The sequence below is a fragment of the Corella eumyota genome, chromosome 7 (genome assembly GCF_963082875.1).
Source record: "Corella eumyota chromosome 7, kaCorEumy4.1, whole genome shotgun sequence".
Taxonomy (NCBI): Eukaryota; Metazoa; Chordata; class Ascidiacea; order Phlebobranchia; family Corellidae; genus Corella; species Corella eumyota.
Window position 1 is genome coordinate 5,310,369 of NC_137496.1, and position 26,223 is coordinate 5,336,591.

A 26,223-nucleotide genomic window follows, 5' to 3' on the forward strand; every position below is an offset into this window, starting at 1 on the left:
ACAAACTCCTGCTAAGCTAAAAAGTAGTTGGAATATTAAATACTGGTCAAAATAAATTTAACGCTAAGTTTAGGCCGCCAAATAAAAGATAACGATATCCAAAAAAGTTTAGTATTTAAATAATTAAAATAGTTAAAATAGTAACCACAAAACCTTTATCATTAATTTTTTTATTAAAAGTGCATATTAAACAGTGAAATAAACTCAACTACTGCAAATAAGTAAAATACTGCATTTACACTTTTACTATTACTTTATAGACAACCACTTTCAATATAGAAAAGCTAGATGCAACATAAATGTAAATCATAAAGGTAGAAATAGAATTAATATTTACTACATAATTTAAAGGAATTGTGTATATAAAAACAATAGAAAAGAAAAAAAATCGACAATATCAGAGAAATAAATTGATTTTTATTTTTTTTATCAAAAATTTCAAATAAATAAACTTATAAAAATATTTTTGGTACACTGAAATTGAATTAAAAAATTAAAATTTTTACATATCATTCAAAAATTTTTTCTACAACTTCTGTTACCCGATTTCAGAATTACCAATTTTAAAATAAAATTAATTCGATTCATCAGAAATTTCTCGGTGGTGAACAATAATGGTTGGAAAATTTCTAAGAGAAACAAAAAATAGGTTAAAAATAAGATGTTATAGTCAACTTTAAAAAGGTGGTAAATTGAATTATATTTAATTTGATTGCTTTTATTAAACATTTTACAACTTGCTGGCGGGGGTAATTAAACCATCAACCACACTCTTTAAGTAAAATGCTGACTATGGTTACAATACCATATCCCTAATACAATTTGCATGTAGTTTTTCAATCAAAGTATACCTAATGGGGCTTGGAAGACATATGTATGTTTAATTTAAAATAAAAAAACTGCCATCTGTAGTGGGAGGGTAAGTTATCACAGCCATATATTAGTTGCAAGTTGTGACCATATTATGACAATTAAAATTTAGCCTGTAGGGTTCGCAACCTACTAGTAACACTATCAATATTTAAAACTGACAAAAGCATCGTAAAACTGGTTCAGAGGAACAAATAATATTATAAGCTTTAAACTTGGACTTCTTACATTAAGGATAAATCAATAAAAAAACTTACTTATCATCTTTCTTCTTTGGAGCACTTTCATCCAACTTGACATCTTTATCGAGCAAAACTTTTTTGTCCTCCACAAATTTTTGCATCCAATCTGGAATCGATCCATCTTTACCCTCTTTTTCTTTCTTCTTCTTAGGTCGTCGGTGGGGTGTTTCAGGCAAAGTCAAGGTGTCTACAACACAACATTCATTACCGTTGTTACTTAGATTTTAATTTCAAACCTATTTTTTGCATCCTACCACCTTATGATAATATGTTTTATTTTTTATTGAGAAAAGCACTCGTGATCTGTTAAAGCTAACATTAAAAGCTGGTTTTTTAATCCAATGCAACTACTGGTATATCTGTATATAATGAAGTTCAGTGAGCGATATATCTATATATATATATATTTGTGTGTATGACCAATTAATAGCTCTGAAAAAAAACAACTGCCATTTGTGGTGTGCAGGTAAATTATCGCAGGCAAATGTTTGTTGAGAGTTGCATCCTTACTATTATAACTAAATGTTGAAGAACAGAATATGTGTGTGATTTGCATAAGGTACTAGTTTTAATTCCCACTGTTTTGCAAAAACAAGACATAACCTTGAAAAAAGCAAAAAAGTTATTTTATGATTACCCTTAGCCCTCTTACGTAAAGAATAAAAAATCAAACTAACTTGTGTCACTTGATCTTCTGTCTGTTCCCTTTTTAGTTGGATGCGGAACTTCTGATATTGTCACCTTAGGAAGCTCCCCCACTTCTTCGTCGGCTTCCAGAAGTGCTTCGTTGTCCCTGAGCAAGGATGAAGCAAAAAAAATATTTTTTTTAAAAAAAGGGTAATATGGTGTTAAATATTTTTACAAGTTGGTAATTTGTATTAAAAATTAAAACAAGAAATAAAAATACTTGAGGTTAAGTTGGGAAGGAATGCTTCTTAAATGTCGTCTTTCGAAGCCACCGCTAATCTTGTTCCGGAAATAGTTCATCTGTAAAATAAACGGGTATAAAAAAAAGCCCCAAAAAAACTAAAAGTGCTACATCAAAATGCATAGTATTAGAATTTGAAGCATTTGATCATATAACCCCTTATATACCCAAAAATGAGAAAAATCAAAATAACCCCAAAAACAAAAAAAATCAAATAACCCTCAAAAAAAACTTTAAATATTTTTAACCCAGTTAACCTTTTTTTAACACAGTAACCCCAGATTTTAACTTCTAAAAAAAAGAAAGTGCCCTTTTTATATATTTTTTAACAAAGTAACCCATTATTTTAACCCCTAACCAAAAAATGAGCTTTTAAATATATAGTAACCCCACATTTAATGGTGTCATGATTGAAGATTGTAAAAGCAAGAGACACCCATTTTAAAGAGTAATTATCTTAAAACTTAATTAAAGCTTTAGCTAAAGTTCTGGAAAACAAAAAATACCTCATCTTTGTTCATAACAGTCATGTCTCCATGAATTGTTGTTCTCCAACCAGATCGATCGTTTTTCTTCTTCATTCTGGTGGCTCGAAGGTTTGGTTCCTGCAAAAGTTTATTAAATTTATTTGTGAAAAATCAAAAAAATTTAAGATAATTTTTTTTAAATTTGTAATCTAAGAAAAAATGTATCTGTATTCAGTTAACTGTCCAATTTTGTACAAAGACTTAAAATGATTAAGATTAGGGTTTTACTTACTTTAAATTTAACATGATGTGCTTCAGGTTCTTCACTTTCAACAGTTATTACTACAGAGGGTTTTCTGCCTAAAAAGACATTTTAATATATTGTAAGACTCTAATAGATATTTATGTTTTCCCTTTACCACTAACCCAATTTATTTAATCCCTCACAACTTAACTCCTTTTTTTAAACATCCTCATTTAAGCACTTTTTTATTGGAACATCGTTACTTGTATCCCTTAAAACTAAACCCTTTTAAAATTTTTTTTAATTTAATTATAAATAAATATTAAAAAAAGGGAAAATATTCAGGACAATACATTGTGTTTAAAACACTTGATTTTACATCATTAGGTAATTGGTTCGATTCCCACTGTTTTATGTAGTTGTGCCGTGAGTAAGACACTATAAACGGTTTAAACTTCTGCCAAGCTCAAAGCATTTTTGGAGCTTTAATATATGGCAAAGTGCTTAATTGCAAACCCGCCAAAGTCTACTTTATAATGCTAAAGTAACCAATGTTACTCTATGTTTAGTCCACAAAGCAAGTCTTCCAACTTCAAGGATAAATACACACAAAAAAACATTAAATGGAAAAATAAACACAGATATAAACTATTTACTCTGCTGTAAGTTATTCTGCTTAGCAACAGGCACTACATGGTCGACAGGAAACCACCCGTTGGGTCCCAAGTACATTTTCTCGTTTCCTTTCGTCACTGAAAATGTTTCTCCCTGATTTAAATTCATCTCATGCGAGTGGCGAGCTGTAAATGACCTGATTACTCTAACTGCTCTTTTAAGTTGAACAATATCTGTGAAATTTTGATTTAAAATTAAAAAATTTGAATATTTGGCTTAAGTACATAAGATCCTGGGTTCGATCCTAACTGTTTTCCAGTTTTAAGTGGTACTTACTACTGCATAGCTCAATTTAAATGGCCAATCTTAAAGCAATAATATTTTTAACTCCCAAAAAAAATTAATACTGGACTGGAATAACATATGTTTCCCTACATTAGTATAGCCTGCCTTTCCACATTGAGAATAAACTTATTAAATTCTAAATTTACAAGTATACAAATTTTTTAGGTTCAATGTTACTCTACCATAAAGATACAAAAGTGCGACATTACTTTTATATTTTTATAAGAAGACATAAAAAATATAAAAAGACATAAAAATTTTAATTGCAAAAATTAAAACGTTTTCTAAAAAAAATCTTACTTTCAATTTTAAGTTGTTTTTCTTTCTGTTCCTGAGCAAGAATTAAATCTTTTTCTTCCTGCTTTGTTTTTCGCCGTTCCTTTCTTTTCTGTTCGTAACGTTGTTTTAAAGCTTTTTGTCTGCGGTCAACTGCCCCGTTTTCCTGGAGTTCAGGCCCGGGGGTTGGGGATGGGGTAGGGGTAGGTGTTTGGGTTTTCATTATCCTAAAAGAAAATAAGTAAAGTTTTTCATGTCACCTTAAAGAGAAAGATAGGTTTTATATTTTATTAAAAATGGATGTGTTCGTTGTGAGCTATCCAATAATGCCAGATAATTTCATGATATCACTGGTCTTCAACATAACTTTTTTTTACAAGATATCTATTCGTAAATGTGCTCAATGGACAATATATAAGTAGGTCCAATCAATAGGCATTCAATACCGGCGGCGTGTTGTAGTGGTAAAAACACTTACTACACCACACATAGGTCTTGGGTTCAATCCCCACTGATCTCACGCTGTTGCGCCCTTGAGTAAGGTGCTATAAACAGTATAAACTCAGCATAATTATCGGGCAATTATAATCTATAATATCCCAAACTGCCGCAGGCAACTCGAGACTTAGTTGGAGTAACTGATGTTACTCTATGTTTAAGTTGCGCATTCGACTTTTCCACATTGAGGATAAAGATTTATAAAAAAATAAAATAACCACTTGTGATGTGTGATAAAGTACCATAGACGAATATTTTTACAACTGGATTGTAAAAATGGATTCGGCAAAAAATAGCAGACCCTTACAGCAGCGACTTTAATAGTCTTTATATATATTGGAGCTAAGTAAATAATATGTTTGTATGCATGTTCAATTTAAAAGCCCTTAACTGCAATTCAGGGTGGGCTGGTCCATGATCGTGTAAGCATTTATTAGTTGGGATTATGATAAAGTTGCAACCATATCACAACAATTACCATATTATAGATAGTTGCAACCATATTACAATATTTTAAATACACTTCATAAAGTGGGCAATTAACTACTACACAAAAAAAATTTAAAAAACTAACTAACAAAAATTTAATTTTTTTAAATGTTAAAATTATTTAACAAACCTTTGGGAATGAATTGAGTTGGTTCTGCTTCGCTGCCTCATGGGTTCATCAATGTCTATACCTGGGGTTGGGGTTCGTATTCCCAAAGACCCCAAGGTACCTCTTCGGACTTGGTTTGGGGTACCAGCATACCCGGTAAGGGTCCCAGTACTAACACTTGCTGATTTGCGAGAACTCGCAAATATTTCAGTTAAAGTGTGTTTTGCAGCAGATGTAAATGAGGTATCCATCTTAAAAATAAATTGCTAGAATTATTCTAAAATTAAAATTAATAAAATAATAATAAAACGCAAAATCATAGAAAAAGACTAAAATACTAAAGGTAATTTAATTTCAAATTCATGAAAAAAAATAAACTGCTAGAATACCTACTTCTTGATTTAAAAAACATCGAAAAAATTAAAATGATTGAGCTACTCTTATTTAAAATCTATGAAAATAAGAGATATTTAGAACTAAAAAAAACGATATTGCATTCAACAAAATTTATGTAAAAATATTCTTAAATTTACTAATTTAATTGGTTTATGTCATTGACAGGAGTTAGTAACATTAATGGAGCCCCACATAACAGTGCTGTGACATTGAAGCAGTGCAGATCAAACTAAAAGCCTTAGGTAGAACAAAAAAATCACCTTGTTATGATTTTGTTCGTTATTTTGTGTCAAGGGTTCATTATCTTGTGCTAGCTTCTTGTAAGCCTCGATTGTAATAGCAACAAACAAGTTCATGACAATCATATCAACAATTAAATAACAGGAAACAAAATAAAACACAGCCGGCCATCCTAATAATAAAAAAAAAATATTTTTTTTAGTATTTTAAGGTGATAGGTTTTATAGTTTATTGTAGAAGAGTGTGACTTTGTGATATTTTTAAGCTATTCATAAATAGTGTGGCATTGGTGCTGCTTCACCAAGGAATCTTTTTGCTCTTAGTCTACTGCTGTATAACAGTATACCAAACTAACACACTGAAAAGCAGAAAAAAATGTAAAATTATAAATATTAGCAATGGTGACATGGTGTGTTGGTAGAACATTTAGCTTCACTACATGAGGTCCTAGGTTTAATTCTCAGTGCTTCAAGTTGTTTAGAAAGAGACTTTATCTAGCCAAAACAACAATTTACTGAATGATTATTGGGCATATGCTTAAAAATATTCCGAACTGCCACGTTTACTTGGGACTGGGTCAGATTAACAAATGTTATTTTGTGTTTAGGACAAATCAACCTTTTTTACATCAAAAATATATTTACGTTAGAAAATTATTGACAAAAACTACAGTTTGAAGTGAGTATGCAAATGTATAAAAATGTTAAAATGAAGCCCAAAGAGCGTGCACTCAACTAATACAAACAAAGATAAGTAGAGTCAACTTATTATCCAAACCAACCAAATAAATTTACAAAAACCAACATAAATCAAAAATTGACTACATTTATTTTACAGCACCGGTACATAAATTTATACAAGCCTTAAAACAATATGTCTGCAAAATAAACACAAGCGCTGAAAATAAACTACAATTGCCTATTAAAATTGTTTAAGTTTTACAGTAAAAAGTGCTCGTAAATGTAGGCTTTTAATCGATTCTGTAAAATACACATTATGTAGTGAAGGCATGCCATATGCCGTGTATGTAAACAATACCGGTGGTGGAAAACAATTTAAATTTTCAATCTGTAGAGGTTGAATCAAAGACAGATTAAAATAGATAAAATGAAAATTTAGAATTATCTTTCTTATTTTATTTTTAAACTGTAGATGTTTCTGATATTTTTGTTTTCAAATGGAAAAATTGTTATTTTTTATTATTTAATTGCTTTCATAAGCCTTAATTTTAATATTAAAATACCAACCAAATATCATTGTGCAAATATATATCACAAATAAACAAAAAAACGAAGACAAAAAATGAAAATACTAATTTCTTGTTTAAATATATATCTATTATTATATTATATAGCCAGCAGCGTGGTGTAGTGTTAATAACATTTTGCTTTAATACACTAAAAAAGTTAATTCTAGTTACCTGTATCTAGCATAGCGCCAAGCATAATCTCATGCCAGTCGTTGGTGGTAACAATTTGAAATACAATGAGAAGGGCACAAGCAAAAGTCTCAAATCCGACCCCACAACCATATTCAACATAACTCCCTTCATAGCCTTGTGCATTGCTTACTGCTAGAGTACTGTAAAAAATGGTTTTAATGTTAGAAAAAAAGAAAATCTACAACCTAAAAGAGTAACTAATACTATCACAGTAATTAAATCATTATTAACCATCTACCATTTTTACAGTCTTACTATAGGTGGCTATGCTGTATCACAGCTGGGATCAAACTTGAGACCTAATTTGGTGATAACCAGTACCCCAACTCATATATCATGCAACAGATACATCAATATAAATTGAAATCTAGTTAATGATTTAAATATATGTATGTCTAATTAAAATATCTTAAAACTTAATAAAAAACTGCTGTTTGTGGTGGCCGGGTAAAATTTTAGAGGCAAATGTTGGTTGCAAGTTGCAACTATATTACAACAATATAAATGCAGCCCATGAGAAGGACAATCGACCAGTAGAAATATTCACATCTAATATACTAAATATAACTAATGGTTATAAAGAGTATACAAAGAAAAAAAAAACTTACTCATTTTGAAAAATCTCTAACCCAATAACCGCATAAAAAAAGATGATAGAAAAAACCAGCAATATCAGGTCGAACATGACAGGGTAAATGTTCTGTAGCACTCCTACTGCTACTCTGGCATGTTGGGAGTTAAACACGGCTCTAATTAACACAGCAAGGCCAGTAATAACTGCACATGCTCCTAGATCGATTGGTGCCGCTCTTGGTGTTTTAAACCACAGAATATACCTTGATAAATAAAAAAAAAATTTATTAAAAATTTTGTATATATATTCCATGATGTGGAAAATCCATTTGGCGACCCAAACAGAGTAACAAATGTAACCCCAACCTAGTCTTGAGTTGCCTTTGGCAGTTTGGAATATTATAAAATGTAATTGCCAGATAATTATGCTGCTGATTAAGTTTTGGCTCAGCAGGAGTTCATACCGTATATTTAAAAGTTTCAACTTGAGAATAAATAAGGAATTTAAAACAACGACACCTCAAATTAAAAATCACAAAAATTAGCCAACAAATATAAAAGTATGTGTATATATATCACAACAAAGAAGTGTTTTTTATAAAAAAGTTTTTTTTTTTAAATTACCCCATTTCTAAATTGGTGTATAATAGCATATAATTTAAGTCCTAATATACCAAAATTATTCTATTGTAATAAACACAATGCCATTGTTATAAGCACAGCTGTTTAATGTACAATGTCAGGTATTTTAAATCAAGTCTCGAGTACAAAGACAGTAAATAACAAATTAAAAAAAAAAATTGTTTTTTTAAACAACTTAGAAGGAGTAAGAACTGTTAAAACGTTACTTTTAAATGATATAACTTAACAGAAGTGGGAATTAAACCCAGAACCTTATCTACATAAAATAAAGCTTGGGGAAAATATAATTAGATTAAGGGTAAGTCCAATTTATGAATAAAAATGCCATTTGTGGTGTATTATGGGTTTGTGGGTAAATTTCTTCGAGCAAATACTGGTTGAAAGGCACGCCAATATTTTGACAATTAAAATGCTAACCGCATGGCAAACTAAATTCATAACCTACAAAACTACCCAAAGTGCTCTTACCGAGACTTGAACTCAATATTCAAGATTTAAATCAACACTTACCATGCTATATCACCAACTGCAGCAATTACAACCATTGAAATATCCAAAACATCAAAAACGTTGCAAAGCATTTTACCGTCGGCAGTAATTCGTAATATCATTTCCATTACAAATAGAATAACGATAAATGCTTTAAGGCTTTGTATGGTCAACTGTGCAACATCTGTTATGCTAACCCACATTAAGCAAAATAGCAAACTGTAAGAATAAAAAAAAAGTTGTTATTTTTTTCAAGTTGTAAATCCTAAGAAAACTATTTATTTTAACTTTATCAAAAAATAAAATTCTCAAAACAAGAAAAAAACTAAAAAAATTAAAATAATAAATACAAAATAAATAAAAAAATACTATTTATAATGGTGCATAATTTTGAATCTGTGAGTGTAAATAGCAAATTATTTAATGATAATGATAGAGATTTAAATGTAGTACTAACAATCATTTACAATAGTTTTCGGTACCATGCTGTGGTTCATTTGAGTAAATACTTAATCAGCAGCTGAAATATCAGACAGTTATAATATATAATATCCCAAACTGCCAAAGGAAACTCATGACTAGATCGGGGTAACTGATGTAACTTTATGTTTAGGTCGTAAAGTCGACCTTCCCACATCGAGGATAAATAAATATAAAAAAATACTTATACTTTAATTTAAGAATTTAAAATTACAACTAACAAGTTGAACTTAGTATTGGTATAAGTTGTGACCAATTAAAAGTGCCCAATAACTTAAACTATAAAGTGTACATGCCATTACAAAAAAATTAAAGTTATGTTGTTACCTGGTAATAAAATAATATTTACTGATATAAAACTTAACAGATTTTAAGAAAAGCATAAAACGTGACATTTTGACCTTTGTAAAACTCTATTTGAGAAAATAAATTTAACAAGGACTCTGTTACCAGAAAAATTAATGTTTTGTTTGAGTTTAAGCCATTAAAAAACTGTTGTATAACAACAGACTTATACCTGTACAAATTTTATCATTTTTTGTGCTTATAAAAATTCAATAGAACACTATAAAAAATACTATGCAAAAAATACATGAAAAGTTTAATTAAAATTTTTTTTGATAATTTTTTGTGAAATTTAAACAAAAAAAATAAAGGCAATGTATAAATTTTATGTAAAATTTAATATTAAATATAATTAAATCATTTATTTTTTCTAAGCTACCAACTCTACAACAAAAATAGCAGTAAAATTAACTACTAAATTATGAACATGCCTAATAGATGGTATGATTAAAATTGCAAATTATTTTTAAAAAAATTAAAAATTTTTTATTTGGACAAAAAAATTTGTTCTCAAAAAAATTTTACAAAAAAAATTTCAATTTTGCAAATTTTTTAGAGTCTAATTGATGAATTATACTAACATGCAAAAAGCCAAGACATTTTTATACTGCGTGTTATACAAACCTGTGTATAAGTATTAAGACTAAAACGGAAATTGATATAACTTTCCCCTGTAAAAAACACAACAGAAAAAGGGTAACAAAAAACCATGCAAAAAATGATCTATAATTAATGTATGGGCCATAGGCCTATTAAAAAAAGGAATAAAAATAAAAGAACTTTTCATAACCATTTTTTTCAGGCTATATGCTTGAAGGAAAATATTTGGAAAACCACACAAAATCTAAAATTAGAAAAACCACACAAAATCTAGATTTAATTTATTCTAAATTTTTTTTATTTATTGTACTTCCCAAAAAATTTAAAAAAGGTTTTTAATCTTAAAAATAAAAATTTTAAACTATTAACTAAAAATGATTAGGTAAAAAACAAGAGTAATAATGTATAAACTTGTAAAAAAAATATTTTAAAAAATTAAAAAGAAAAAAAAATTCTAACAAAAAAGCAATTTCAACCAATTAAGGGAGGTCCATATTATCAAACAAGTGACTACTGAATAGACCTTTAACAAAGGGCCATAATAAGCATTGGCAAATAAAGACCAAACAAAACGTGAATCTCAATTGCTTGGCAAACAAGACGACACTTTTATTATTTTCATGTTTTTTAATATTGACTCTTTTTGGTCAGGTCCTTTGCCCGCACAAATTTTAAGCCATTTAAATCCCGATTAGGAATAATCTGTTTGCCTGTTGGGCGGCCATTGTTTACTTAAAGTAAATAACAAAGGCACTTTTTTGATGACGTCAATTCATATTTTATTCATATTTATATGTTAAACAAAAAACAACTATAAAAAAATATTTTTTGTGTAGTGTGACCTAACTCAAATAAGTAAAAAAATAGAAAAAAATTTTTTTTAATTTTTTACATTGTTTTAAAGCATACAAGTTCTAAAATTTAAAATAACTAAATTTTTTAAAACCAATCAATTGCAATTTAAAGTTTTGTCAATAAAAATAAGTAAACAAATGGACCTCCATAACAATCGATTCGAATTTTTACATTTGGTTGACCATAAAAACAACTTGAACAAAGGAACACAATAAAAACTGAATAACGTCACAATTTACCTTTTGCCCAAAATCAAAAATTTGGCATCAAAATACCTTATTCAAAAAAAACAACTTAATTTTTAAAGATTAAAGTTACTTTTGTAAAACAATGAACTTACAGTTAGAAAAATAACTTTAAAATTAAGTTGTTAGACAAAAAACAGATACGCCTATTTAAATTTAACGCAATAAAAAAAATTTTGATAATATATTTGGGTATAAAAAAAAAATTAAAACCAAAATTAGTGTAACTATAAAATATACTGGATCAAATAAAATAAATGAATATCAAATAAATCAAACCCCAATCATTTTAAGTCCATTTAATCCTGTATATATTACAAGTACTGCTAAAGTTAAACTAAACTGTTTTATTATAGCACACTAGTCAATAGGCCTACGGTTTGGATTTTAATTGTTGTAATATGGTTGCAACCCTCAACCAATATTTGCCTGCGATAATTTACCAGCGCACCACAAATGGCAGTTTTTTTAATTTTGCGAGGTTATAAATTGGGCATCAATATAAATAATATCCACTAAGATTTATTATATATATAAAGATAAAAATTGTACTTACATGAACAACTTTTTTGCTAAATTTCCGAAAACTATATAAAAAAGTTTTCCACTTTGAATTGGTCGGCAAATTCTCTACATTTTCTTCCTTATTTTCTTCCTCAAATTCGAAACTTAACGCATCGATGAGTTTGGTCGTCCAATCAAAAGAGTCGATTAATCCGTCGCCGTACATACTCAAATAATTTATTAGTTCCTCATTTTCCTCAACTGAGTTCTAAAAAAAAACAAAAAATGTAAAAAATTTAAATTTATTGCAAAAAAATGATTAATATTTGACAGTGATATTTTGAGCATTTTTTTACGTTGACCAGCTTTATCTTTTGAGTTTTGAGTGCTACTACATGTAAGCAGTAAGAACCAATATTCAAACCTCTAGTTCTATGTAGGTAAAATAAATTAAAAAAAAGCAATCGAAATAATTATTAGTAAAAAAATTTTAAATATAAAATGCAGTTTTTATTTTCAGTCTATATTGATATTTTAAAATTTAAACATTTCTTTTTTACCTTGGGCTTAAGAATATGGAAAAGTTTAGTGAGTAAAGGATCGTTTACACTTAATTGCCCACTTCCTAGAGGGTCCAATAGGTTCCATGCCTTAACTAACTCCTCTCTTTGCCTCCTTTATAAATATAATAATATAAATTCATATAGAAGCAATGGTATACAAATCTTAAGTCTTTTCAGCAAAAAAAGTATCAAAAATTTATTTTTATTTTTTGATTCGTTTTGTTGGAATAAGAATAAACATTTAATATTTTTTAAAAAATAAAATTATTTGTGACCAAGAAAATAGTGTACACCAACATTAACATTTAAATATTAAACCATTTTAAATATAAAAATATTGATTTTAAATCAATGTACTAGACAATTTTAACTATTTTTAACATAAATAAATATTTTTATTATTTTTTCAATTTTACAAAGTTTTTTTAATTTTTGTAGCTGATTTTTTTTATTAATTTTACCTTCGTTCTTCCTTAACATGTCTTTTACTATAATCCCAATAACTTTCGACAATGATCGCCAACAGAATTGCAGTAAGGAAGAACACGCCGGCGTATAAATACAATCCAAAATAAAAAAAATTCGCCCAATTCTTTACAAAGGCTGGTATAATAAACTCCTGCAAAATTTTAATTACATTTTTGTAAACACTGACAATAGTATAATGTACGTAAAACAATAAACAAATTAAAAATTAATGTTTTTATTATAATTTTTTTTGATTTTAATAAAATTACCGGATAATTTTCGGTTGACATTAGCACAAACATGTGTAAAGATGCTGATGCTACTTGATCAAAAGCACTTTAAACAAAAATTTTATTTAAAATTTATATTAACAAACAAAAATAAGCAAACAAATGGTAAAAATAAAATTATAAAAATTATTGTTTTTAAAAAAAAAAAAAATAAAATTATAAAAAATATTGTTAAAAATTATTGTTAAGCCAAGTGTTTTAACCACTACACCAAACCGCTGGTGTACAATATTAAAATTTGCAAATTACATTAGGTAATACTAAAAAAAAAACATTGCTCACCCGCTATATATGTTTGTACAATTCCATCTAAAAACAATAAACAATAATATTAAAATGCAAAAAATGCAAATTTAAAATAAAACTTTTATTAACAACCTAGGTATTGGTTTAGTGACTATATTATAATATACTATAGAATATAGATCCTTTATGTAAATATTATTATTTATGGCATGTTTTAAATCATAAAATTTATTTTGTCATTTTTTTATGTCGCATTATTGTCATATTTATCGTATATATTTTTTTACTTTTATAAAAACAAAAATTACCTTGTAGTTTCATTGTAGCAGGTTTGGGAAAGCGAATGATAATCAAACATAAACAAATGTAAACCAATCGATGCAAAAGTGACAATAAAAATCAAAATAATCAAAAACACCTGAATAATATCAAGTTTTAATTTGTATTTCTAAAAAAAACTAGAAATGAAACATCGTTAAGCTGCTATGAATGGAACTAACTCATGTTAGGTTAAAAACCAATCAACAGTTTAATTAAACGAATGTTACTCTAAGTTTAGGATGTAAAGTAAGCTTTTTACATCAAGAATAACAAAACCGGCAGCAGGGTGTAGTGGTAAGAACACTTGCCACACCACACATGAGGTCGTGGGTTCAATTCCCACTGATCTTATGCTGTAGCGCCCTTGAGTAAGGCAATATAAACGATATGAACTCCTGCTGAGCCAGCACTTAATCAGCAGCATAATTACCAGGCAATTATAATCTCTATAATATCCCAAACTGCCACAGTCAACCCGAGACTGGGTCGGAGTAATGTAACTCTATGTTTAAGCTGCGCATTTCGACTTTCCCACATCGAGGATAAAGATAAAATCCATGAACAAAAAAAAAATTACACAATTAGCAAAATATTGTATAACCTTTAAAAAAAAACTTATTTGCATAAAATATAAAATTTTAACATAAATACAAAATTCTTTAACATTGTTTACCTTTCCTAGTTTGGTAATAATACTAATTAGTACATTAAAAATATGAGCAACATTTTTCGACTTGCACAAAAGCATTGAAGCGCGGAGGCAGCGAAAAGGACAAAGAAGCCGCTAAAAATAAAAAATAAAATTTTCAACCTTTTTTCTAATTTCAATAAAAAATCTATTTTTTTGATTATACTAATATAACCCATGCAATTATCATTATAACTAAGTTTTTATTACAAAAAAGCTACTTTAAGGAAATGGTAATCTAGTTTAAACAATGTATTTACCACTAATGTGACCGCTTCTGCAATAAGTACAAAAAAATCCACGAAAAATAAAACCACAAGTACAAACTCCACTCTGTTACAAAATAATAGAAATTACTTAAAAATAGAAAAAAATGATTATTTAATTTTTAACCATACTAGTCATTTGCCAGTCTTAAGACTGGATTTTGATTGTTGTAATATGGTCTTAACTTGGTCTAAAATATGCCGGCTATAATCTACCCACGTACCACAAACAGTCTTTTTTATTTTAAAGGACACATATATAGCCTTTACACATATGTTGTACACTAAGCTTCTTTATATTAAAGTTAAATATATTTTTAAATCTATTTAAAAAAAACATTTACAAATTTATAACTTTATTTTATTTAACTTGCAATTATTCGGTTTATGACACTTCTTTATTTATTTAAAAGCTGGCTGGTAAAACTTTATTGTAAATCAATATTAACATAAGGCTTTAAATATACTGCCATAAATTTTAATAATAAACTTATTATCCAAAAATAATGCTTAATTTAAATTTAAAAAAAATACCTTATCCAAACATTTTCTTTTGCACTCCAAATGTTTCTCCAAGTAAGAAACAGGGTGTGTAAAATAAAATCAATTAAATAAATAAACAAACATATCGAGTTGGCCACTAAAACTGCAGGATGAATGTAGCCAATTGGCCTAGAAAAATTTAAATAATTTTTACACTTTTGAAAAGAAAAATTTTTATTTCTTTCAACAAAATTTTTAGCAATTTTTTAATAATATGGTTTCCAATCAAAACATATCAAAATAAAGAATATATTGTCTGGCACATGGTGTTGTGTTTAAAACAATTTGCTTAACAGCATGAGGTCACTAGTTCAATTCCCACTAATTCTATGTTGTACAGCACTTTAGTAAGGCACTATACCATTTTCAAGCGAAGTCCAAAACCAATCCAATCAGCAGCTTAATTATAAGGCAATATAACCAATAATATCAAAAATTGCCAAAGACACTTTAGACTGAGTTTAGGTAACAAATGTTTAACCCAGAAAGTCAAAAACAAAAATCCACTCATACAACTTATTTAACTTACCATTTTTGGCCAATAGAAGTTGGTTTAAATGGTTGCTCCCAGAACAGTAATAAACAATGAACTGCAATAGTTAAGTAAAGTACCCAGGCCCAGACTCCACTAGAAATTACACGAAAACACCTGAAAATAAATATTTAGGAAAAATGAAGAGTTAAAAACAGATAAATTAATTAAAATTAATAAAATTTTTATTAAAATGAAAAAATAAACCTAAACTAATAAAATCGTGTATTAGTTAAAACACGATATATTACACCAGATCCTGGGTACGATTCCCAGTGCTTTCATGCCATAGCTTAAACAACTAAATACAGTTAACCCAAAAATAAAGTGATTTTTACTTTTTTTCAATATCATCAGGTCAATAATATATAAAACTGGCAAAGGCAACTCACAAGTGGATTGGGGTAAAAAATGTTACCACATGTTTTAAATGTAATCATCCTTTCAAAAAGTTAAAAAAATAGTACAGTGGGTTACTCGAGCTATTAACTTACTTTTGTAGTGCCTCAGATTTAAATATAGCCCTTGCTTCACCAAATTTTCCGTATCCATTAATTGCATCGTTAATATGTGCAGCTGCTAACTTTAGTTGAAATTTTTCGCCTAAACTACTCGAAAATTTCTTAGTGAAATCATTTTCCTGAAAAATTGTTAAGGGAAAACTTAAGAATAAAGTCAAATAAAAAAACCACTTGCAAGTTTAAAAACATTTGACATATTGTCTGATAAATATATATATCCCTAATTTTTTTTTTTACTAAATTTTAACACTTGGTGTCAAACTAAATAAGAGATTGCCCGCAGTACCAGCAGCGTGGTGTAGTAGTTAGAACACTTGCTACTATACGTGAGATTGTGGGTTCAATTCCAACTGCTCTCATGCTGTAGCGCCCTTAAGTAAGGTGCTATAAACAGTATTAATTCCTGCTTTACCTAACACTTAATCAGCAGCATAATTACCAGGCAAATATATTCTATAATATCCCAAACTGCCAAAAGCAACTTGAGCCTGGGTTAGGTAAACTGTTGTTAGTCTATATTAAGATCGTAATGTCTACCTTCCACATCGACAATAGAGATATACATAAAAAAAAATTAAATAAAAAAAATTACCTCATGTAGTGAAGGCTGTAATATCCATGCAGGAGTTAAAAAACTAATATGGCCAAAATCCTCGGTCGAATTTCTTCGTTTTAGTTTCTGTTTCGAGTTAGATTCTGTCTTATTTTTTCTCGAAAAAAGAGATTTTAAAAATATCAGCGGCTTTAAAATCAGTCTTTTTTGAGGTTCTGGTACACTAGGCAGTTTATCAGATGCATTGTTCTTTTTTTGAGAAATTTTTGTATTTTCCTTTTTGATTTTTGGTGAACTTTTTTGCGTGGGAACAATACCGTTCGTTTTTTTGGCATGTCCATTGATTTTGCTTTCTGGAAATACGACATCAGGCCCTGGCAGTGGTATCACATTAACGGGTTCTGTTGCATTTTTCTCGAAAGCTTTTTTGGTTTTGAGTATAGGGGATTTTGAGGGTGTGGGTTTACCTCCTATACCAATTCTTCTTTTCCGTTTTTGAGTTTTTGGTTTTGTGTTTTTATCTGTCTTTAATTTTGAATTATCCAGTTTATTTTCCGCGTTGTCTGCTTGGGTATTGTTCTTAGTCAGGTTTATTACTGAAACTTTGGTTAATTCTTGTGCATCATTCATCTTTTAATATCATTTTAATCATGTAATGAAATTAATTTCTAGTAAAAAACCCACTGCTGTTAAAACTAAGCTGTTATTTGACTTGTCTAAAGTTTAGGCATTAAGAAGGTTTGACCTATTTTTTTGTATATCTTTAATCTTAATGTAAGAAAGTCAAATGCTTGACCTAAACATAGAGTAACATCAGTTACTCCGACCCAGTCTCGAGTTTTCTTTAGCAGTTTGGGACCCGGTAACTGTTCTTGATTAAGTGCTGGTTCTGGCTCAGAAGGAGTTCATACCGTTTATAGCGCCTTACTCAAGGACAACTCGTTTAGGTCGCGGATCGACCTTTCTACATCAAAGATAAAGATATATACAAAAAATGTTACTCATTTTATAATATATATCAAACAGCACTGGCGTCGATCCTGGGGGTGCAGGGGGTCCATGCACCCCCATTTATAATTTCAATATGTGCTGAATATATGTGGCACCCCTAGGTTGTTTTCAAATGTTGCATTTTTTGCGTATAATTGATAGCTATATAAGCGATTTTTTTTTTGATATATTGCCAAAAAACGGCATATTCTGCGTGCACAAACGGCATATTCTGCGTGCATAAAACGGCATATTTTGCGTAGATTGTCTAAAACTGGCATTATTGCGAAACAAATACCGATTGTCCAGTGCTTTATTTCACGTAATAGTTGTACTTCAGTTAGTTAAAGACTAATGTTGTCTGCTATCTTTGCGAATATTAAATTTAAGACTGTTAAGAGTTAAGTTTAATGAGCACTTTAAAACAGGATTTTTTAGCGAAGATTTTACTATTTTTTGGCACCCCTAAATTTATTTATTTATTTAATTTGGATTGACGCCCACGTCAAACAGTCATTATATGAAAGAGCTAATAATCTTTTCTAAACCTTTATTAGTTTTATAACTGTATTTCAAATTATCACAAGTCAAATTCATAGTTAAGTTAAAATACTTTTTGGCCTTATAGTACCTTGAGTATAAAAAAGAAGTAAAAACTAACAACAAAACAGTTTTCAGATTACTGATTACATTTAATTCTACAAAACATGGGGGATAACCCTTTGTTGACTTCGTATTTCAAGCTGTTTTTATTTTATTATGTTTTTTGTTATATGCTCAGCACTTGTTAGTTTACACAAATGTGTAACTTTGTTAAATAAAAATTCGTTACACAATACGTTAGCTTCGTTAACTTTAATTAGTGAAATTAAATGCAAATTAACGTTAAAATTTAAATAAAACAACCCTTTTGCTTCAAAACGCAGTTTAGTTAAACTTTTTCTCCACAATTTGAACTCCCTATGCAAAAACATTTAAATAAATTACGTTATGCACATATTTTGCAATTTTGGTAAGAAACACGTTATATATAAAGTTAAGTCGCCTTTACAGGTAAGTTTAAATTCCTTTGCCATTTAATTTAAATGCCTATATTATTTGTTTTAACCATATTGAGAAGGTGATTTAAAAAAAGTATTGCTAAATTTTTGCAATTGGTGTATATTTGCCCCTTAAGGCCTGTTCACACGAAAAGCTTGCGTTACGTTGCGCTGCGTTGCGTCACGTAACTTTACAAGTTCTAGGGATTAACAATTACAAAATATCTGGTTAAAGTATACCGCTTACGAAATCTTGCGTAAATTTCGCTTCGGCTACAAAACTTTACGAAATCTTACGTAACTTACGCAAACTTCCGTACGTGTCAACGACTCTGTTCATTTTAAATGGTTGCGAAAACTTACACTACGTTATGTTGCGTTTCGTACGCCGTGTGAACGGGCCTTTACGTGTTTTGCTAAATTTTTGCGATTGATGTATATTTGCCCCTTACGTGTAATTTTAAACCAAGTTTGAAGAGGCCTTTTGTTAGGATATTTAAAAAATGCAAAGTCCATTTAATTCTTTTTTAAACTAAATCCCCAAAATATTTTAAGTAAGCTAGCAGTAAAATAAGAATAACAAGCTTTTTAATTGGGTTTAAAAATACTAACTATCAGTTTTAAGTCGGCATTCAAATACAAAAGAACTTTTGCTGCAAATAAGTATTTGCTAGACTAAAGCTAAAGACACATTAATATAACAATCTTTGACTTTTATTAACAAATGTGCAAACAAAAAAAACAATTTTTAAATTTGATTTCATGTCATTAATGCCATGATAAAAATTGACCAAAAATTGTAAACAAAATGAAAACCTTTAAACATTAATAAATAAAAACCTATTAAATAGGTAATAATTAAATTTTTTAAAAAGGGGGATCATTTAATATGTCCAACTAATTTAGGTTTAATCTTTTTTTTTGTAGATATCTTTATCCTCGATGTGGGAAAGTCGAATGCGCGACTTAAACATAGAGTAACAACTGTTACTCCGACCCAGTCTCGAGTTGCCTTTAGCAGTTTGGGATATTATAGATTATAATTGCCCGGTAATTATGCTGCTGATTAAGTGCTGGCTTACCAGGAGTTCATACCGTTTATAGCGCCTTACTCAAGGGCGTAACAGCATGAGAGCAATGGGGATTAAATTCACGACCTTATGGTGGTGTAGCAAGTGTTCTTACCACTCCACCATGCAACCTTATTAAACGAATCTGAAAAAGTTTTAAACTTTAGCAAATAGGTTCTTTTTACTTCTTTAGTTTGCCATTGCTTTATGGTTTTTCAGGAACAATGGCCTGGTTAAGGTTGAATAAAAAGTAGGGATTTGTTTTACTTTACAAAAAGGTTTATGTCCATATTCATTGTTGTCATTATTATTATCACCAGTTTCAAGTTCGGATACTTTTTGGTTAACTTTGATCAGTACCTTAACAAAATAGCCAGTAATTAAAAAACTAACTTTGGCGAACTGTAGTAAAACACAACTTAACGTAAAAAATACATTGGCTACATATTTTGTAACCAATTCATCGACAGCGTGGTGTAGTGGTAAGAACACTTGCTTCACGACACATGAGGTCGTGGGTTCAATCCCCACTAATCTCATAAACGGTATGTACTCTTACTAAGTCAGCACTTAATCAGCAGCATAATTATCAGGCAATTATATTCTATAATATCCCAAACTGCCACAGGCAACTCGAGACTGAGTGGGAGTAACTGATGTTACTCTATGTTTAGGTCGCGCATTCGACTTTCCCACATCGAGGATAAAGATATATACAAAAAAATGAATAAATTTAGTAACCATTACCTCGGTTATTTCTTTTTCTCCATTTTGTTCATTAAAAACCTGGCAAAGTTGATTAATAAAACATGAACCTTCCTCTTTATCGGCATGTACAAAGTTAACTAAAGAATCCCAAGTTTAAGTTTAAACCAAAATTTGATATAAAAAAGTTTTCAAAACAATTCGCACATTGTAAAAATAACTTAAAACAATTTTTTTTAAAGTAAATTGTCTATGGGCATTAAACTTTGTAACAAAATTTGTTTTCTTTAATTTTAGCTTAATTATTACAAGCCACTACAGTTTCATATCCGAAAGCGTGGTGTAGTGGTAAGAACACCTGCTACACCAAACATGAGGTCGTGGGTTCAATCCCTACTGATCTCATGCTGTAGCACCCTTGAGTAAGGCGCTATAAATGATATGAACTTCTGCTAAGCCAGCACTTAATTAGCAGTATAATTATCAGGCAATTATAATCTATAATATCCCAAACTGCACAGGCAACTCGAGACTGGGTAAAATATTGCAATAGTAAATTACTGTTTAAAATATTACCAAATGGCAGCGATTGTATGATTAAAATGTTGGGTTTGGTGTCGATAGGTAAATAAACTCCTTCTGATTCAGTGTAAGTTGTTGATGGTTGATCGCCAGGCTCTTCAACCCTACCTCCACTTACTTTTACTCCATCTTCATTGTTCTCTCCTCTACTTGCCTTTAAAATTTTTTATGTTATTAAATTTATGTGTGGACTGGTTAAAGGCTACAGTCAATGAAACAAATTAAAAATAAATAATTAAGCAACTTTGTTAATTGTTAAAATCTAAATCAAGAAATATAAAAAATATTGTGTCTTAGTTATCTTAATTTTGTTTAAAAATAAAACCGATTGATTAATTTTAACAAACATACATCCACAATAAAAAACTTTGGGCCCTCAAAGATGTCGAAAAATTTTGTAAAATCTTTTAAAGTCATTTCACTTAGCTCGTCGTAGTCATCCATTACTTCAAGATGATTATTATCTCCATGGGTTAAGATAGCACAACCGACACAATCATAACACGACTGCTTTAATATCTTTGTTACTAAAATTGCAAAAAAATTAGTGGTAATTTAAAGAAAAACTGAATTCAATGTTTTAACTTGATATCAGTGAAGTAGTGTAGTGATTTAGACACATAGTTTAACTACACGACATTCTTGGTTTGATCCCCACTGCTTTCTTTCTGTAGCACCCTAAGTAAGGTGCTATAAACAGAATAAACTTCTGCTAAGCCAAAGATCAATCAGCAGAATAATCAATAATACCCAAATTTGCCCAAGTAAACTTAAGACTGGGTTGGGATAACTTAAGTCACACTTGAAGGCCATTAGGTCGATCTTCCTTTAACATGCGTAAACGAACACAAAAAAATGATATCGTTATGCTGAAGGAAAAAAACAAATTTAAACAAACTTTTGTGCAGTTCGTCTTCGATCTTTTCTTCTGTCAAATTTCTTTTAATATGACATTCAAATCCCAAATTTTCCATCATAGTTTGAAGTTTTTTACTGTCTTGGTCAGAGCCTGGGTTGGTTCTAACTTTTCCATATCTATTGATATCGAAATCCTTAAACATTAAAATGATGAATTTACCTTTTGCATTGAACTTGTTTAAATTCGCATCATTTTTAAAAGCAAAATAGTTTTTTTTGTATAAATCTTTATCCATGATGTGGGAAGGTTAAATGCGCGCCCTAAACATAGAGTAACAACTGTTACTCCGACCCAGTTCCAAGTTGTCATTAGCGGTTTGGGATATTATATAAATTATAACTGCCCGGTAATTATGTTGGTGATTAATTGCTTGCTCAGCAGGAGTTTATACTGTTTAAATAGCCTTACTTATGGGCGCTACAGTAGAAGAGCAGTGGGGATTAAACCCGCGACCTTATGTGTGATGTAGCAAGTGTTCTTATTACTACACCACGCTGTCGGTTATATTTTTAAAACTGGATTTTAAATTTGGTATTAAAACTGCCCAGGCAGACAGAGTGACTGATGTTGCAAAATTTTTAAGCTATAAACTACATGTTTACACATGAATATAAAAACAAAATTAATGTAAAAAGTTTGTAACAAACCTAGTGTCTGGCATGTACTAACATCAAACCCAAAATTTGTTATTATTATCAGAAACTTAAAAAATTGTATTTACATGTTGATTAAAAATTACGAAAAATCCTTTTTTGACATAAATAGGTTGTAAATCTTTTTCGACTTTCGTTGCATCTGAACTTTTAATTTCCATTGGAGCAGTCAAACGATTGAAAATAATAGGAAGCATGAACTTTTTTTGTGGATCTACAGCCTTCATATCTTCATAAATGCGCTTATTAACTTGGGTCAAAATCTAGTAAAATAAAATTAAATGTTTGTTAATAAAACCGGCAGCGTGGTGTAGTGGTAAGAACACTTGCTACACCACATATGAGGTCGTGGGTTCAATCCCCACTGATCTCATGCTGTAGCGCCCTTAAGTAAGGCGCTATAAACGGTATGAACTCCTGCTGAGCCAGCATGTAATTAGCAGTATAATTATCGGGCAATCTATAATATCCCGAACTGCCACATGTTACTCTATGTTTAAGTCGCGTATTCGACTTTCCCACATCAAAGATAAAGATATATACAAAAAAACAAAAAGATATATACAAAAAAAAAAAAAAAACAGACTGAACTATCAAATTTACATTTCTAATTAGTTGTGTATCATAAATGTGTAAGCAGACATTTTTTTCCTGGCTAGGCAAAATTTTTTACTCAAGGGCCAGTGGGTAAAAAACCTAGGAAGCAGTGGGTATCTAACCCAAGACATCATGTGGTGAAGTAATTTTTTTATAGTTGCCTAACTAATGGTAGATAATATTAATCTGATTTAATTGTCAGATTATTAACCCTACCTATAATTTGTTTTTTATGTAGTTGTACTGGTTTTGCTGAATGCTGCTTCAAAATAAAAGCAGAAGTAATGTATTGCGGAATTTTTACCCACTTTACTAAGTTAACATGCCTGTAACTAAAAACTAATACACGTTTTTCAATGTAGGTATGTGTTAATTGGTAGTGTGAAAAAAACAGTGAAAAAAATTACATACCTGCATCATATTCCTGGAAACACTTGTCTGCAACTCTTCACATAGAGTGTAGATAAATCTTGACTCTTGAATGTTATTGATAAAAACTAAATAGTTATTTTTTGTGTAACTACATGTTTTAGTCTTCAAGGCGATTATATGTACATTTTGACCACAAACGCTTAAAGATTTGTAATAAACAAGGTATATAATTGATTTGTATTAAAGTTTTAGTTATTATACAAATTAAAACTTACATTTAGCTTTATTGTATACAACCAGAAAGTCAGCCTCAACTGGTACTTTGTAATCAACAAACGTTGCTAATTTTTTATTGGATGCAACAACTGATTTTTTTGTTTGTAAATAAAGCTACAAAAAAAGAAAAAGGGGAATTTGATAACACAAAATCGAGTTAAACTCATAGTAATAATATACCTTAAAACATTTGTTTGAAATTATTAAGCATTTGTGGTCAGAACACTAGGCTTTACTACATAAGGTTCACGGTTTGATTTCCACTGCTCTTAAAGTTTAGGTTCTCGAGTAAGGCACTAAATTATATTCCTTAATATCCCAAACTTCAAAATGCAACTGAAGACTGGGTCAGGGTAATTTATCTTACTCTATTTTTAGGTTGTAATCAACCCTTAGACATTGAGAATAAATAAATAAAAAACCTGAATTATAAAGAATTTTGGTTTTGTAGATAAGGTAGGGCAGTTGTTTCCGTTAAAAAGATAAGTAAAATATCCCAATATTTCCTCTTGCGAATTTGACATCTTATCGTGTTGTATATTTTCTCCAATTAGTACAGCACAGCACAACTGAGTGCACTGGCTAAAATCCTTCATTCTTTCTAGCAAATTTAAATTACATTGCAGGGAAACAAAAATGGTTTAAAGCTACCCAAATGTGTATAAGCTATAACTTAAGTAAATATATTCACTACAAAAAGTATTGGGTTTAATCCCCACTGCTTCTATACTTTGATATTGTTAAAGAAAATCGATATGACTTACATATTAACCAGTCTGGAAAGTAGGGCAGCGTGCACGCACGAGATTTTTTTCAGTAGAAAAAATGAACGCCTTAAATTGCTGTTTTGCACGCCTGGCTTTAAAAGTAAATACAAAATTAAAGGTAATTACGCTAACATAAATCACGCAGGCCCGCGTAGACCAAAAATTTTATGACGTGTGCACGCGCGGTCATGCCGATTTTTACGCTTGCACGCACGAGATCTCGTCGAAAACTGCCCTACTTTCCAGACTGGCATATTAATAGGTAGGGATCACCAGTTTAGACCATAAAGTCCCGCTTTTTACAATAAGGGTTATTTTAAATAAAATTGATTTTTGAGTTACTCTTTGATAATAAACTTTGGATCTCTATTAATTTCGCACGCCGTACATAAACAGGGTTTGTAACCGAAATACGGCACATGTAATTAAACAAAGAGGTTGCATAAATTAAACCCTTACCCTAACCCTCACCTATTCAGTTTACCCATTAACACATCTGACTCGTAAAGCGGACTAAGTTATACTCATTAAAACATATTTCAACTAATTTTTAATGTCTGGTTGAACAATTGCCATACTTAGGTTATAACGCCTTGTTAAATTCGGGCGTGCGAAAGTAATAGAGATCCTAAACTTTAAATAAAAATAAAGTTTATATAAATGCTTTAACATCAATTTTGTTAAACTCACCTTTAAGAAGATACTGATTGGCTTCATCTATTGAACCTAGGGATGTGATGTTGCATTTATATCCAATTGCTTTAGCTGTGGACTCCAATTTTTTTGCATCATTTTCAATTACCTTACTGCTTACAGGTTTCTTAATGTAGTATAACAAATTAAAACAACATATTTAAGAAATAAATATTCAATAAATACAAAGCTAAAAACTTACTGTTATTTTTAATATTAGAAATGGATTTTCCACTTTGCTTGATAAATTCATTTTAGTTAACTGACAGCTTAACCTAAATAATTTAACTAGTGTTTAACGATCAGACTGTCAGACTGTCAAACGATGATCAGATGATTGATTTACAAACCAGCTCAATTTTTTGTGGTGAATGCTTTTACAATAACTTTAAAAGCGACCTAAACATTGAGTAACATAAGTTACTTATTAAGTGCTGGCTCATACCGTTCAAAGCGCCTTACTAAAGAGTTCTACAGCATGAATGGAGTGGGAATTGAACTAACGACCTCATGGTGGTGTAGCAACGGTTCTTACCACTACGCGACGCTGCCGATGTATTTATTTATCCTCGATGTGATATGGTCGACTTCACGACCTAAACATAGAGTAACGTCCGTAAACCCGACCCAGTTTTAGTTGGCTTCGACAGTTTAAAGTGTTATAGATTATAATTG

General features: G+C 29.8%; 2 protein-coding genes across 3 annotated transcripts; both read right to left on the reverse strand.

The window, feature by feature from the left end:
- Positions 1 to 369: 369 nt before the first annotated feature.
- On the reverse strand, positions 370 to 17,542 carry LOC145759280 (uncharacterized). Its single transcript, XM_082573065.1, has 26 exons — positions 16,924 to 17,542; positions 16,305 to 16,450; positions 15,808 to 15,927; positions 15,270 to 15,407; positions 14,730 to 14,802; positions 14,455 to 14,565; positions 13,769 to 13,878; positions 13,497 to 13,523; positions 13,194 to 13,260; positions 12,918 to 13,075; positions 12,454 to 12,568; positions 11,946 to 12,161; positions 10,314 to 10,360; positions 8,886 to 9,083; positions 7,769 to 7,996; positions 7,140 to 7,300; positions 5,740 to 5,891; positions 5,105 to 5,334; positions 4,012 to 4,214; positions 3,408 to 3,599; positions 2,800 to 2,867; positions 2,547 to 2,645; positions 2,020 to 2,099; positions 1,790 to 1,905; positions 1,128 to 1,299; positions 370 to 629 (listed from the first exon to the last, which is right to left on the reverse strand). The coding sequence occupies exons 1-26, from the start codon at positions 17,512 to 17,514 to the stop codon at positions 575 to 577; spliced, it is 3,873 nt and encodes a 1,290-aa protein (XP_082429191.1). The 5' UTR covers positions 17,515 to 17,542; the 3' UTR covers positions 370 to 574.
- Positions 17,543 to 19,618: 2,076 nt separating this feature from the next.
- On the reverse strand, positions 19,619 to 26,060 carry LOC145759502 (caspase-6-like). Of its 2 annotated transcripts, XM_082573340.1 has the most exons (11): positions 25,751 to 26,060; positions 25,546 to 25,675; positions 24,511 to 24,689; positions 24,088 to 24,202; positions 23,852 to 23,937; positions 22,912 to 23,106; positions 22,170 to 22,323; positions 21,623 to 21,798; positions 21,266 to 21,425; positions 20,732 to 20,829; positions 19,619 to 20,344 (listed from the first exon to the last, which is right to left on the reverse strand). In XM_082573340.1, the coding sequence occupies exons 1-11, from the start codon at positions 25,799 to 25,801 to the stop codon at positions 20,174 to 20,176; spliced, it is 1,515 nt and encodes a 504-aa protein (XP_082429466.1). In that variant the 5' UTR covers positions 25,802 to 26,060; the 3' UTR covers positions 19,619 to 20,173. The 2 variants fall into 2 exon arrangements, with proteins under 2 accessions (XP_082429466.1, XP_082429467.1); XM_082573341.1 differs by lacking the exons at positions 25,546 to 25,675; positions 25,751 to 26,060 and adding an exon at positions 24,853 to 25,010.
- Between the last annotated feature and the right edge of the window lie 163 nt (positions 26,061 to 26,223).